At 42.2% G+C, this 15,175-nt stretch overlaps 1 protein-coding gene across 44 annotated transcripts in view; it reads right to left on the minus strand.

The window, feature by feature from the left end:
- RIMS1 (regulating synaptic membrane exocytosis 1) overlaps positions 1–15,175 on the minus strand; it is a 423,063-nt gene that overhangs the window by 21,625 nt on the left and 386,263 nt on the right. For 43 of the 44 annotated variants that reach the window (XM_074991019.1, XM_074991025.1, XM_074991017.1 and 40 more), the window contains one exon: positions 173–314. In XM_074991019.1, coding sequence (XP_074847120.1) covers positions 173–314 — 142 coding nt within the window. Of the gene's footprint in view, positions 1–172; positions 315–8,079; positions 8,583–15,175 lie in introns of those variants that run through there. The other variant, XM_074991058.1, reaches the window with a different exon arrangement.

Raw genomic sequence — 15,175 nt, forward strand, 5'->3', positions numbered from 1 at the left:
CAAGATTTTGTACATACATCAATTTTCTGAATGAGAGTTAACCAAATAGGGATTTTTTATTCACAGTCAGAAGGGCTTTTTTTTTTTTTAACTTGTGTTCAACTATTTATCTTGTGAAGATAAGAAAATTCAATGTATTCCTACACTGCTATATATCTATAATTCCACTTACTTCCCCTCAGAGCTGTAACTGTTTATGCTGCCATCGGTGGACTCCCGACTTGGTTGCCGAACCATACGATTCCTCAGTTCTGCTGCCATCCCTGTTTCTGTGCTTCTCTGTATCGTGCTTTTTAGCTTCTTGTTGCCACCCTCTGAAAGTAGAAAAATAAAAAGGACCATTAGAATTGCAATCTAGGATTAGCTCTTTTCTTGTACATTTTAGTCTGACCACAAATGGCCAATTTCCATTTATAAACAAGACATACAAAACAGATCATTCTGATCAGATGTAAATGATCTCTCTTTTATAGTCCTTAGTTGGTGGTCTCTCTCAGATAGAATCCACTTGAAGCATTATGGAAACATTCTAGCCTTCTGGCTGCAACATTGAGATTATCATATGACACAAAGATACCGTGTATTTGTGTATTTCCTTTATGACGTGCCCTTTTCAAGGGAGCTTCCATCACAGGTTCTAATGATTGAATTTCATGACAAAGAATAACTGTTTACATGTAAACAAGTGGAGACCAAAAATTTGATGGTTGGAAAAGTATCAGAAAAGGGCAACTAAAATAATTAGGGATAAGGAATGGCTTCTATATGAGGGAAGATTAAAAAGACTGTGACTTTTAAGCTTAGAAAAGAGAAGACTATGTGGAATATGTCTGAGGTCTATGAAATAACCAGTGTAGTGGAGACAGTAAATAAGGTGTTATTTTAATCCTTCTCATGACACAAAAACTAGGTGTTAGCCAATGAAACTAATAGGCAACAGGTTTAAAATAAACAAAAGTATTTCTTCATACAACACACAGTCAACCTTTGGAGCTCTTTGCAAGAGGATTTTGAGAAGGCCAAGACCATAAAAAAAATCTGTCAGGGATGGTGCTTGGTCCTGCCAAGAGGGCAGGGGACTGGACTCAATGATCTCCCAAGGTCCCTTCCAGTTCTATGTGTAACAGGGTACAAAAAACAACTAGATACATTTATGGAGGATAGGCCCAACTATGGCTGTTAACCTGGATGGGCAGGGATTTCCCTAGTTTCTGTTTGTCAGAAACTGGATTGAGTGATAGACAATGGATCACTTGATGAATGACCCACCAGTGTCGGGGGAAAGTCAAGGGAAGAGTGCAATTGCCCAGGGCCATGGGCAATTTAAAACGGCCTTCAGGCCCCCAGTTCTGCTTGCTCTGTGGAAAAACACTTGATTCAAATACGTTTCTGTCATGCCCATGAGGTTCTGGGGTGGGGTGACTCAGTCCAGAAACAGCATGGGATATATTAAAAGTATCTTTGAATCGAGAGGTGCTGTCTTTTTATCCAGAGCAGGCAGACTGGTCCAGAAAAGGGAAGGAAGGTGCAGTGCAGCGGCCCTGCGGCTCATTCAAACAAGACAGGAGGTGGGGCACTCAAGGCTTCTTGGGGGGTGGGGGGGAATTGTGGCCCTGCCTCTGAGAGGGGAGCAGGGGATTGTTCTGCCCTGGGGCCCAGAATTGCTGTTGGTGGGCATGACTGATGATTACTTGCTCTGTTTATTTTGTCAGAAGCACCTGGCATTGGCCCTATCAGAAGACAGAATACTGGGATAGACGGACCTTCCATCTGACCCAGAATGGCTGTTCTCATGTTCTAAACTTCACTGTGGACTTAGCAGAATTCCCCCATATGCTGCAGACAAAAGCTTGAGACTTTATTTCTCATTTTGCTCTGCTGGGACTGCCTTGCAGTTGACCCTTGCTCTCTGGCTGCACCTACATCCCCCTCATCACTCTCCTATGAGGTTGGTCAGGCTGGGAAGCCAGAGATGAATGTGGAGCTGATTGAGTGGACCTAAAAAAAGCAGGCTAGTGAACTGGGCTACCCTGAGAACACTGTAACAGCCAAGGCCCTGGAAATAGACAGATGAGACCCTGAAGTACAAACTCCTCTCATCCATGGCACAAATGATGGAAAGAGATTACTATCTGGACCGCTAGGACTGAGCTGCTGTTGTTTAGGCTTAGGGAATAAAGCCAAGTTGCCTGGAAGACACAGTGAATAAAAACACCCTTGAAAATAATCACGGTTAAATATATCTACTGATTAATATTATAGTAATGAGGATTTTAGTGATGAGCCACCGCTTTGTTTGTGGGGATATGGGTGTGAATGAAGGGAGTTTACCCTGGATAGAATGAACAGTGACAGAGAATGAGATACCTAGATAGAATGAGTTACCACTGTCACGGAATACAGATGTTCCTGCCATGTAATGTAGTGATTTTTGCCATGGAATTTAAGGATGTGTGCCATCAACTGTGACCCCAATGTGGTGTGGCCATTTATAACAATGTCAGGCTTGGTTTCTTGCCGAGTTGTGAACATGGCTTTTTCAGAACACTGTTTCTTCTGTCATTATTTTGCACTGCTCTCTACTGTATTTTCTAAAGATCCTGCAGAATTATAAATGTTCTGAAATACAACCAGAAATATACCAAACAAGTAACCTACATGACAGGCAAAATAGATTTTATGATACAGAGAATAGTCTTCACTCAGGAAAAATAAATTCAAGCACATACCTAACATATTTTCCATGTCTTATCTAGTCAGTTATATGCATTAACCTTCATTTATTCCACTCATACTGCCAAAAATAAGATACCAAGCTTCATTTTACTGGCATGTTCTTTAAAATTCTGATCAAAGCCTTGTTCTAAGATGACACATTAAAGTGGGACTGCATTGCCTTTTGATGTTTTTGAAACTCCTTTGAAAATTTAAATTGTTCTCTGGTCTGAAACATACTTGTGATCAAGTGTCAGTTGTTTGACGAATTGCAAAATATGTCCAGTTAACAGGGTGGGCTGTTTTTTTATTTGTTTGTGTAAAGCTTCTGTTTTCACCTCTCAGCTGGGTATTCAAGCTCTGTTACCTAGGCACTTACACTTCTGAAACTGCATTAGTATAAATGGTTCAGGCTTATTAAAATAGCTTAGAAAGATATCTATGAAGTGACATAACTGAGGGGGTTATTTTCTTCTTCTGTATGGAAATTCATTTCAGAAGCTATGGTGCCAGCTTCTGGTTTTAATTATTATTTGACCTGGATAATTAATTTTTGTTTCATGTTACAGGTAATTTCCTGTGTTGACTAAATTAAAATACAGCTATTGTGAAGACTGCAGACAAATTGGTTCTTAAGTGAATGATAAGGAGTGGGAGGGATAACTCAGTGGTTTGAGGATTAACCTCATAATCCCAGGGTTGTGAGCTCAAGCCTTGAGGAGGACATTTAGGGATCTACAGCAAATAGATAAATAAAGCCAAATTTTCAAAGGTGCTTCTATGCTTTTAGATAACATTCATTTCCAGGTTTTCATCTGCAAAAACTCAGATTAGTGTGCACAAATTTCATCTACACAAGCAATAGTAACAATGACAATTCAGAACAAAATGAGTGAAAATTGAGCATAAGAAATAGTTTTTCCACATTTGAAAACACATGTAGAAGGATCTCCAGGAGACCACAAAGCAGCCTTTCTGAAGCTGCATTACTCAGTTACCTTGTGTAATGTATTTGCAGTGCTCAACTATTGTAATGTAATACCCTTTACTGTGTACCAACCATTCCTAGTAAGGAACTCAGATGGCTCTTGTATCCTGTTACACTTATCAATACAATATCCTTTTCAGGGATGTCTCTTGGAGAAATAGTGCCTTTGGTCCTCTTAAAGTCAGGTTAAGTATAAAGTGTTAGACCAAAATGAAAATGCACCATGCAGTAACTTTGTCTTTTCTAATTTATTTTAAACTTGGATCTGAAGAGCAATTGCTACTGGACCTGAAGCTAAGATATGAAGATGCACAAACAAATTAGTTTTCTGCATATTCGGGATGTTCAACTAGAGATTTCTGAAGAATACTCTATGGACAACTAAGTCAATGAAATCTGATATAAGGGAGTCAAAACAACACTCTAGTAACACTTAAAACACGAGACGTTGCTTAGTCTACACAAGAAGGTCAGTCATGCAGAGTAAAACTGTATGGCTCTCGGACCAATGCTTCTTCATGCCAATGATATTCAGGTATGCAGAGAAGAAAATCTAAAAGGACCATAGCTCTGAGCCAGCTCTGACAGGTTCTGCTGGGACTGCGACTACCTCAGTGGTTCATGGAGCATGAGATACTAGCTAGATTAACCAAGCAACACTTTCAAGCAGCATATTGTAGATCTTCATCAATCCAACAGACTGTTTTTGTAGTGACCACACAACACATTCAATGAAAACATGAGAGTTCTCAGGTTTAAACCCCTAGTAAAGCAGCACAAACTTCTTGCTATTTCACTTTATGAACAAGACAAATATCTAAGCATATGTAGCATAAACCCTTCACTGCTATAATCCTTAAACATCTCTCCTCCAAAACCCAAATATCACCAGTAACTATGAACAACAGAATAATTATAGTAGGTTCATTTTGATACACGGAATTGTATAATCTACACTGGAGGTAGCATAAAAAATTCATTGCCAATAAACTGTTGGCAAGAAACCACCTGGCAAGTATGCCAAATCCATTTATTTGAGATTTCAGTATACTTAGCATTGTACGATTTATTTTTTTCCACGTCTCCAGGAAAAGAAACTCTCTGTCTTTTATACTGCATTTTCAGATTCGGACATGCTTCTAGCAAGCCAGTTTCATTCCCAACATAAAAACTCCAATTTGCTCACCATATCTCTCGCAACCAGTATTTATTTCAGATATAGGATTTAAGGTGACCATCCATCCCGTTTTTGCCGTGACAGTCCCGTATTTCAGGCATTAGGAAGGAGTCCCAACTTATCGTAACAAAAGGGCTAATTGTCCCACATTCAAGCCCCCCGCTGAGCTGCCCTTTCCCCAAGTTAGCGCAGCTGCAGATACCAGGTACTGGCTGGAGAGCACGTGCAGTATGTACTGACCAGCCAGGTGTGCAGACAGCAGTAGGAGATGGCGGTTGGGGACCTGTCTCTGGTAAGGCAGAGTATGCTGGGGGTTGGGAAGAGGTAGTGTGTGTCCTCCACTCACTCCTTTAAGATTTTAAGGGGGCCTGGTGCCCCTCTTTGGGGCAGCTGCCCCTCCAGCCAGGGAGATCCCCATGGACAGGCAGCTGCCCATGGAGCCAGGGAGCCCCCAGTGAAACAGCCGCCTTCCGCAGCTGGGGAGACCCTCCCCCAGGATAGGGCTACAACCACGTTCGCTCCTCCCCACAGCATGGGACAGCTGGGAGATGCACCCGTGGGGCTACAGCCCTGTTCCCAGCTCACCGTGGCATGTACATGGTTATAATTGGTAGATGTTGACTCTGTAATGTCACATACACCTCACTGCAAGACAAGAAGAAAGCTGTTGCATTAGAAACCATGGGCACATAGACTTCTCCATTATGAACTTCTGGTTAACTTCAGTTCAGTTAAAATACGTATTTTTAATATTATTACCTACTAGGTATAAAAATGTACTATGCCTTTTTAATGGATGCTCAGTAAACAATGGTATTTTGAACATTTGTACTGCATAGATCTGATTGATTTCCATTGAACTTGTTGAAGCCCGAGCAATTTTACGAGGTGTCCCATATTTGGCATAAGAAAATATGGTCATCCTACATGGGATGGAAAGGGAAACCCAGTGAATACAATAGGAGAAAAACTGAAAAAATGTTGCTTTACAATTACATTGACTATTTTAATTTGGGGCAACTGGGTCACCTGCAGCATATGGCAGCACTAATTTATTTTTATTTACATATTTTAACCTCAGGGGAGGGGAATGGGCAGTACCTGACTTTTTGTTTGCTTTGTTAATTAAAATAACACTTTAACTATTTAATTAACTGTTACCCAGCAGCTTCGACTGGCTTCTCATAGATTGAAATTACACCTTGAGCTCTACAAATAACAACCAGTCTTATGGCTACTCAGAGTCTAACAAATTTATTAGGTCACAGTCTTTCATGGGTAAAATGAAAAGCCCGATACAAGAGCTAGGCTAAAAAAAGAAGTGAGTAACGCTTGCTGCTCATCACTAAATATAGATTTAGGAAGACTAAATTTAGGCACATACTTTGGAAAAATCTTGCCTCCCTATCAACATATCGTATTCATTGTGTTTTGTTGCAAAATTTCTGAACTATCATGCAGTCTTTTGAACATTCTTCTTCAATGCCAATAAAAACACTTGAAAAGGGGAGTGTTGTAAGACATATACATCTATAAAGACAAGTGGGAACTAAAAGGCAGCATCATTTGGCTGGACGAGGAATTAATGATGACTTTTAAAACAGCAAAATCTATGGCTTAATTATTTTTAAATGAGTGGCTTTATTCTACATGGCATGAAACTAGCAACATTTTGTCAGCAAAAGAGAGAGAATCCTTTGTTGAGGATGCATGGTACTGAGTTTCCATTCCTGGAATAAAAAGGCATTTTAAACCTTTATGAAAGTAACAAGTATCAATAGCTTGGCCATTTAAAGTCGTGCGCAAAACTACAAGTAATAATATGCAAACTGCTGCTATGTACAAAAGCACATTTTTTTTCAACTCCTAATGCTTCTTTCGGTGACATCCAAACAGTACTAAACACTTACTTTCTCCAAGGAATTAAAAACACAATGAGACCACACTGACTACGAATTATCTACTGTACACAAGTTTTTTTAACATTTTACCCGCACCTATTTTCTGTCATACTATGGTGCCTCATAGGATTTATGGGAAGGAGGTAATGAAGTGGAGAGGAAGGAAGAGCTGATGGAAACTGATTTCACTCTGCAGTGACATGTTTAGACTGAAGCTTGGCTAGATATTTCAATAAAATCTACTGCTAAACAATTGTCAGAGCAATACTGGCATAGGTTCAGACATGACATTTGCCCATCAGAAAGATGTTAGGCTGCAGCTGCCAGTCAATGTAGGAGGGCAAGCTGGGATCAGAATGGAGAAGACATCATAAGATAATTTATACAAAGAAATGAATTGAAATACACCTTATATCCTGCTAGCTGAAGAATGCTAAATGATTTCTCATATCTACCAACTAGTTGTGTTACATCCTGAAGTCTTAGTTTTATGTACTTTATTTATGGATCATTACATCAGTTCCTTTTCTCTTTCAGTATATTTTTGAGATTGTCTTTTTAATGAGTAAGAGGGCAGCAATGAAAATAAGCTCGAAGTAAGTTCTTCCTAAAATTCTTTAGCTTCCCTGACCTCCATTGGCACAGTCAAAAGTGAAACTATAATTATTATCTAACTGGACAAATTTCACAGTTACAAAGCATCATTTATAATTAGAACATTAATAAGATATCTCATTAATACTAATGTTTGTCCCTATGTTTGTGGGGAGTATATGATAGATAAATAATGAAAGTCCAAATGTATTCTTTATAAAATATACATGTAAATTTAAAGTCAATACTCTTAAAAATTATTCAGAAAAAAGATGTTTGAGAAAAAGGAAACATTTTCGATGCTTCTTTTTACAGCTTCAAGAGCTCCAAGTACTACCAAAATACGCATTTATGACCATACGATTAATTACACAAAAATATTACAACTTCAACAACAGCATTCTTCCTTATGCTTTTCTTACTCAAAACAAATTGCATTCAGTACGTTGAGCCATCTGATTTTGAGCCCTTGTGGTGGTATGATACCCAATAACTTCAGAACAGTATTACATTTTTTTTTAAAAATATGTTGTTAAATAACCTACTTTAGAAATTCTCTCTAGATTTTCAGCTCTGGAGAGTAAATTTGTTTTTTGTTTTTTACCTATGGAAGCTATGAAAAGTTATACGTATATTTTAAAACACTGCTAAATCAAACTAACATGTATCCGACTCCCGCCCAAATCCAACAAATACAGACTTACCTTTTAGGTTTAAGCAAAATTAAACATCAGCTATAATATATTCCTCAGCAAGCAGTCAGAAGCCAAGGAAGTTTCAACCTTGTTTAAATATCTTGTGCTGTTTCTGGGTAAAATAATCTCGGAGCTTCATCTGTAGCTTTTCTTTTCTTTTTTTTAAAAAAAAGAACACTTGGCTCTGTAAGGAATGATCAAGTTGCTTTCGCCACAAGCTCTTTTTAGAACTGATTACATTTGGAGGCCTTGGAGTGAAAAAGAACTGAACTACCGGTCAGCTAATATTCCATAAGATATTTCTGAAAGGTTTAAAGTTCAGTTGGCAGTGTATGTCTTAGTGATGTGTAAGCTGTGAAGAGCACAAAATATTTTTAGCAGATGGTTTGATTTTTTTTTTTTAAAAGTTGTTGTCCATTAGACAAGGTAAGCCAGACAAACATAGCCAAAGTCAGGTCTACACTAAAAATGCTGCATTGGTGCAACTGCTTAAGGAGCTCCAACGCTGACAATGCAGCTTCTCCTGACAGCACAGTAAATTCACCTCAGTGAGAGGCAGTAGCACTGCCTACATGCAGGATTAGGTTTGTATAATTACGTTGCTCAGGGGTGTGGATTTTTCACACCCCTAGATGATGAGCTGATGTAAGTCAGTAATATAGACCTGGACTTAGAAATTATTTCTCAAACCTTGATGGCTTTGACTCATTGTTCAGGAATTTTAGCATAAATAGGGTCTAAGGAACTCTGTCCAGTAAAAGCATGGTCAAAGGCAATTTAAGGTAAAATTTTCAGAAGTGTCTAAACACCCTACGTTCTCAGGTCCCTAGAAACAAGGGCTATGTTGACAAAACACTAGCCCTGTGTCTACATGGCCCCTCTCTTTGAGAGGGAGATGCAAATGGTCAAAACCAGAAATGCAAATGAGGCACAAATTTAAATATTCTCACCTAACTTGCATACCACAGCCTCCATAAGAACCATTTCCAGAAGCCAAAGCAGATCTGTGGACGGGGTCCTTTCAGAGGAAACCCCCCCTTTCAAAAACACCCATCCTCCCAAAACAAAATAGTTAGAAGAGTTCTTTCAAAGATGGGGTTTACTTTTGAAAGAGCCATGTCTACCCTGTTTTTTTTACCTGTTGAAAGAAGCTCTTTTAAAAGGAAAATATGCAAATGAGGTGCCAGATATGTAAATCTGCACCTCATTTGCATTTTCAATTTTCTCATTTGCATGGCTCTTTCAAAAGTACAATGCTAGTATAGACACAGCCTGTGTGTTTAGAAGATGTATTTCAAAACAGCTAAGTGCTATTTCAAAATGCATTTTTGTGTGTAGCAGTGTTATTTCGAAATAAGCTATTTGGGAATAGCTAATCCAGAATAATTTATTTCTGAATAAGGGTGCTGTGCAGACATATCCTTGGGGGAGTCAATTCCCCTGCTCCTGTGTACACACACTAGTTCTCATTGACCTAGCATGAATGTAAATAGGAGTGTAACCATGCTAGCAGGAGCAGAATGTTTGAGCCTGCCAAGTACAAACCAGTGGGTACATGGCTCTAGCAATGTTGCTATTTATACTCATGGGGCTTGTCTACACTTGCCCCCAAATTTGAAGGGGGCATGTTAATCAGCATGATGGGAGATTACTAATGAAGTGCTGCGGTGAATATGCAGCACTTCATTTGGCTAATTCTCCCCTGTGGCAACTTTGAAGTGTCAAACTTTGAAGTGCCAGCATGCGTGCAGCTGTGGGCACTTTTAAGTACCCGTGCTACTTCAAAGGGCATTTACTCCTCAAAGTTTCGGGGAGTAAAGGCACTTTGAAGTGCCCACGGCTACACAGCATGCCAGCACTTCTAAGTTTTATACTTCAAAGTTGCCACAGGGTAGAATAAGCCTAATGAAGTGCTGCATATTAATCACAGCACTTCATTAGTAATCTCCCGTCATCTTGATTAACATGCCCCCTTTGAAGTTGGGGGCAAGTGTAGACTCAGTCATGATCGCTCAAAGAGGGTGCACACAAGTATGTGTATATGAGCTGGGACATCACCCCCACACTCATCATGCATATGAAGCCTAATTCTCTAATGCCACTTTCGAAACCTGTAATCTTCCTTTGCAGAGAGCCTTTTAGAATGCACTTGCCAGACTGTTTCTTTTAGCATTGAGTCACTGTGAAATATTTCAGGGCCAAAATATGAGCTATCTGGACTATTCAAATCCAGTACAAAATGTTTTTGGGTTCTAAATACATAGAATTTTTAAAAAGTAATTAAGCCTAGCACTTGAACAGGTCAAGGTGTTGTCATTTTTTCTTACAGGAAGTTGAGAAAGAATGCCTGAAACGGCTTATGAGAAAAATATTCTATACATTTCAAATAATAAATATTAGCAGGATTTCTGATTATAAATATTGCAGGTGATTTGGGAGTTACAAGAGCAACCAGTAAATTCAGATCTCATGTGCAAGAGAGGTATGGTGCTTCTCAAGTCAGGCTTGCATAGAGACTTCTAAAAGAATTTTGCTTCTGCTGATGGATACTTTGCATAGGACACAATAGTTTCAGATGTACTCGATATGCAGAGAAGGTAACAAAATATTTCAGTGGCAATCTTTTGCAGTGCCAGTTGCTTAAAAGAAATCAACACATTTGGGTGTGTCACTACCACAGTTAAGAGTGAAAGAGTACTGTTCCTGATGCCCCTTGATATTTTTTTGGTGACATAAAGCAACTTTTTAAGACAATACTTAGTTTAACAAACCTGCAGAAAAAAGCAGTATTTAGGAAGACAGGAAAGAAATTCCTTATACCATGAAAGAAATTACTTCACATTGCTTGCCAAACAAAATACGTACACCCTTACCATGTGTATGGAAACCAATCAAAGCCAAGGACTGTTTATGCTTGGAGTATTTCTTCAAGGCTGTCTACAGCAGCTCAAGACAAAAAGGCACATCCATCTTGAGTGTATAGCAAAGTTCCTCCTAACATGGGCTCTCTTTTGGCTGGCCAAAGGGGCAATTAAGGATTTTAAATAAAACAAGCAACCCACAGAGGGAGAGGCTTTCATGATGTATGTTCCAAGAGAGACCATTAGACCAGGCTGCTGCCCTCCAGTTCTCTAGCCCTGTTCTGAGAAAAGGAAGTGCCTTGGATACATACATTCCACCCCCACTTCCATTCTCTGGAATCCTTGCCAGAATCCTGACTACATTCATGGCTGCACTGGGTAGTTCAACTCCCAGTCTGCCCTGCTCTTCTGGACCAGTTAGAGAAAGGCTGGGTGGCAACACACAGGGTAGGTTGATCCTTCAACACTGAGAAGAAAGGGAGTTCCAACCCCTTCTGTTCTTGGAACTCTATTTCAGGCCCTAAATAGATTTAGAAATCTGGGTTTCTCCTCCAAAATACAAGGTTGTTTCCTGAGATAATTTCCTCTGAACTGTTGCAAAATGCCAGTGCACAGACCTGCATTCTGGAACTCACTGTATTTGCTCGTGTGCCCCAAACCAAGTCTGTTGAGCTTCAGGATTATGGTGGAAGGTCCACCTCTTGACAAATTCTTGTGTCTGTGTAGGGGTTCGGATATTAATAAGTTCTGGAAAAACTTCATGGAGATACTTTTATTCTCTTTAATACTTTTTTGTATTAATTACATTTTTAAATATGTAAGTATGCCTACAGACTTGGGTCGTGATTTTATAAATATCATCAGAGTACAAATAATGTAATTGTTTCATTTTTACTTATATTATTCAAAGGGGATAACTACTCTCAAAAAATAAAAGACAACATATTCTGCCAAACCCTTCAGACACAATATTATGTCACTCCAATGGTGCTGGCTATGCAAATTACAAATCAGAAATAACTGCAGCAACATTATTATTTTCATTAATATCATTATCTTCCTGCATGGATGGGGAAGACCTGAGATTGCCATTCAAGTAAATTCAGGTTATTTTTGTAGCTCCACCTGGATTCTCATATCATTCAAGGCAACCATCCTGTTTGTGTTGCAAACCTTGCATACTGAAGAAGCATGCAGATAACCCTGGAGAAAAATTGGTACTGATATACACAGAAGAGACAGGTATCATGCTTTCTCCAGGTAAATTACGCTATTTTTTCACTGCAAAGCAAGATTTCTTTATTATGACTTTGACTTTTCTGAAAGCATTTCTATGTATAATACATCCATTAAACACTATGGCACACTATGAAAATACAAGAGAGGAAAATTAACCATATACTATAAACATATAGTGAGAGTTTCTGGATTACGGCCAATAAAGAAATTAAAACAGACCCATCAAGGCAGCAACTGTTTATCAAGTTTTAAAGCCAGTCCAAACATGGACATTTCTATCTGGGATAAGATTTTCCTGTAATAAAATTAAATGTTGCTTATTTTTATAGGTTATTCTCCTAAAAGGTTACCCCTCTAAACGTAGTAAATTTTTAAAACTCCATAGCTACGTCTACACTAGAGCGCTCTTTCAAAAGGGCATCTTTCAAAAGAGAGAAGTCAAAACACGCCCTTTCAAAGGAGAGCATCTACACATGGGCTGGGGCTAGTGCCATCAATGAGTGCCATTGAAAGGGCCACGCACCATGTCGAAAGGGGCCATCCAGGGCATCAAAAGAGAGTGTCTACACATACCAACGTCCTCTTTCGAAAGAACGGGGCATGAAATGCCATGGACGGGGTCACAGGAGCTGCGTCTACACGTGCACGCTACTTCGAAGTAGCAGCACCAACTTCGAAATAGCGCCCGTCGCGTCTACACGCGTCGGGCGCTATTTCGAAGTTAACTTCGACGTTAGGCGGCGAGACGTCGAAGTCGCTAACCTCATGAGGAGATAGGAATAGCGCCCTACTTCGACGTTCAACGTCGAAGTAGGGACCGTGTAGACGATCCGCGTCCCGCAACGTCGAAATTGCTGGGTCCTCCATGGCGGCCATCAGCTGGGGGGTTGAGAGATGCTCTCTCTCCTGCCCCTGCGGGGCTCTATGGTCACCGTGGGCAGCAGCCCTTAGCCCAGGGCTTCTGGCTGCTTCTGCGGCAGCTGGGGATCTATGCTGCAGGCACAGGGTCTGCAACCAGTTGTCAGCTCTGTGGATCTTGTGTTGTTTAGTGCAACTGTGTCTGGGAGGGGCCCTTTAAGGGAGCGGCTGGCTGTTGAGTCCGCCCTGTGACCCTGTCTGCAGCTGTGCCTGGCATCCCTATTTCGATGTGTGCTACTTTGACGTGTAGACGTTCCCTCGCTGCGCCTATTTCGATGTTGGGCTGAGCAACGTCGAAGTTGAACATCGACGTTGCCGGCCCTGGAGGATGTGTAGACGTTATTCATCGAAATAGACTATTTCGATGTCGCAACATCGAAATAAGCTATTTCGATGTTGGCTGCACGTGTAGACGTAGCCCGGGCGGCCAAGCCCTTTTGGGGCTGCAGCAAGCTGCTCCCTTAAAGGGACCCTTCCCCAGCACTCTCCGCCTGCACAGCATGAGGCCTTCGGAGCTTCCACAAGCCCCACACACACAGTGCCCACAGGAATGGACATGGAGCAGTAGCAGCTTGACACCCTGCTGGCTGCTGCCAGCAGAGTGGCCACCCTGATGCTCCTGGAAGGGGAGCTCCCCCTGAGGGCAGAAGGGGATGCCTGAGACCATGGGGTCCTCTGGGCACCCCCCACATGCTCTGCCACCTCTGGAGCTACCCCACCAGCTCCGAATGGTGGGAGCAACTAGTCATGGGGCAGTGGGACAACGACCAGTGGCTCTGGAATTTCCAGATGCGGTGGCAGAACTCCCTGGAGCTGTGCCAGTGGTCATCCCCAGCCTTGAGACACCAGGACACCCAGATGTGGGTGCCCTCCCCATGGAGAAGAGGGTCGCAATAGCTGTCTGAAAGCTGGCCACTCCAGACAGCTACCACTTCGTGGGACACCAGTTTGGTGTGGGCAAAGCCACAGTTGAGGCTGTCATGATGGAGGTAAGGAGGCCTGGGCATGCACCCACCAGGGGCGGGGGGGCCCAGAGTGGGGCTGGGCACACCCTGCACACCCTCACATATGCCCTAAATGCCATGCTCCTCCAGAGGATCATCCACATCGGGGACCTGGACACAGCTATCGCGGTCTTCGCCATACTGGGGTTCCCAAATTGCTTCAGGGCCCTTGACAGGACCCACATACCCATCTGCGCCCTGGAGCACAGTAGCGGACAATGCATGAACAGGAAAGGCTACCACTCAGTGGTCCTGCAGGCCATGGTGGACAGCCGGGGCCCATTCCAAGATGTGTACATGGACTGGCCCCACTGCACACATGATGCACAGGTGTTCCAAAACTCAGGCCTGTGTCGCCAGTTGGAGGCAGGGACCGACCTTCTAGATCTTGCTGGGGAACACCACAGTGCCCTTCTGCCTAGTGGCTGACACAGCATACCTGCTCCAGCCCTGGCTCATGCAGCCCTATATGGGCCACCCCACCCCCAGCCAAGGAGTGCTTCGACAGCCAGCTCAACCCACGCCCGCCAGGTGGGTGAGCACACCTTTGGCCACTTGAAGTGGGGGGGTGCTGCCTCATGGCCCACATGCAGGTGGGTGTCCTCAATGTTTCTCAGGTGGCGGGTGCCTGCTGCTCGCTCCACAACATTGTGGAGAGTAAGGGGGAGGCCTTTGTGCAGGGGTCAGTGACCGAGGCCAGCACGGGCTACCCCCAGCCAGCCACCACCCCTAGCTGCCAGGCCTACCAGGATGGGATCTGCATCTGGGAGGCCCTGACTCATTACTTCAACCAGGGGCCCCAGTGAGTGCCGTCCTGGCCCACCCTGGTGGGTCTCCTGCACAATCCCCCAAACCCTGTGCACCCTGCATCACTACCTCCTGTGCACCGCCCCCCACCTCCTGTGCACCGCCCCCCACAGTGAGCACGCAGCACGCTGGGGTTTTGGAAAAATAAAGGGTTATATTGTGCACCAGAAACACATGTGGGTAATAGTGTGTTGTAAGAATAAGAGAACATCCAACAAAATATAGGGAGGGTTAATTATGTACGGGGGGAGGCTAACTATTTACAGGAGGAGCGGG

The sequence above is a fragment of the Carettochelys insculpta genome, chromosome 3 (assembly GCF_033958435.1).
Source record: "Carettochelys insculpta isolate YL-2023 chromosome 3, ASM3395843v1, whole genome shotgun sequence".
Classification (NCBI taxonomy): domain Eukaryota; kingdom Metazoa; phylum Chordata; order Testudines; family Carettochelyidae; genus Carettochelys; species Carettochelys insculpta.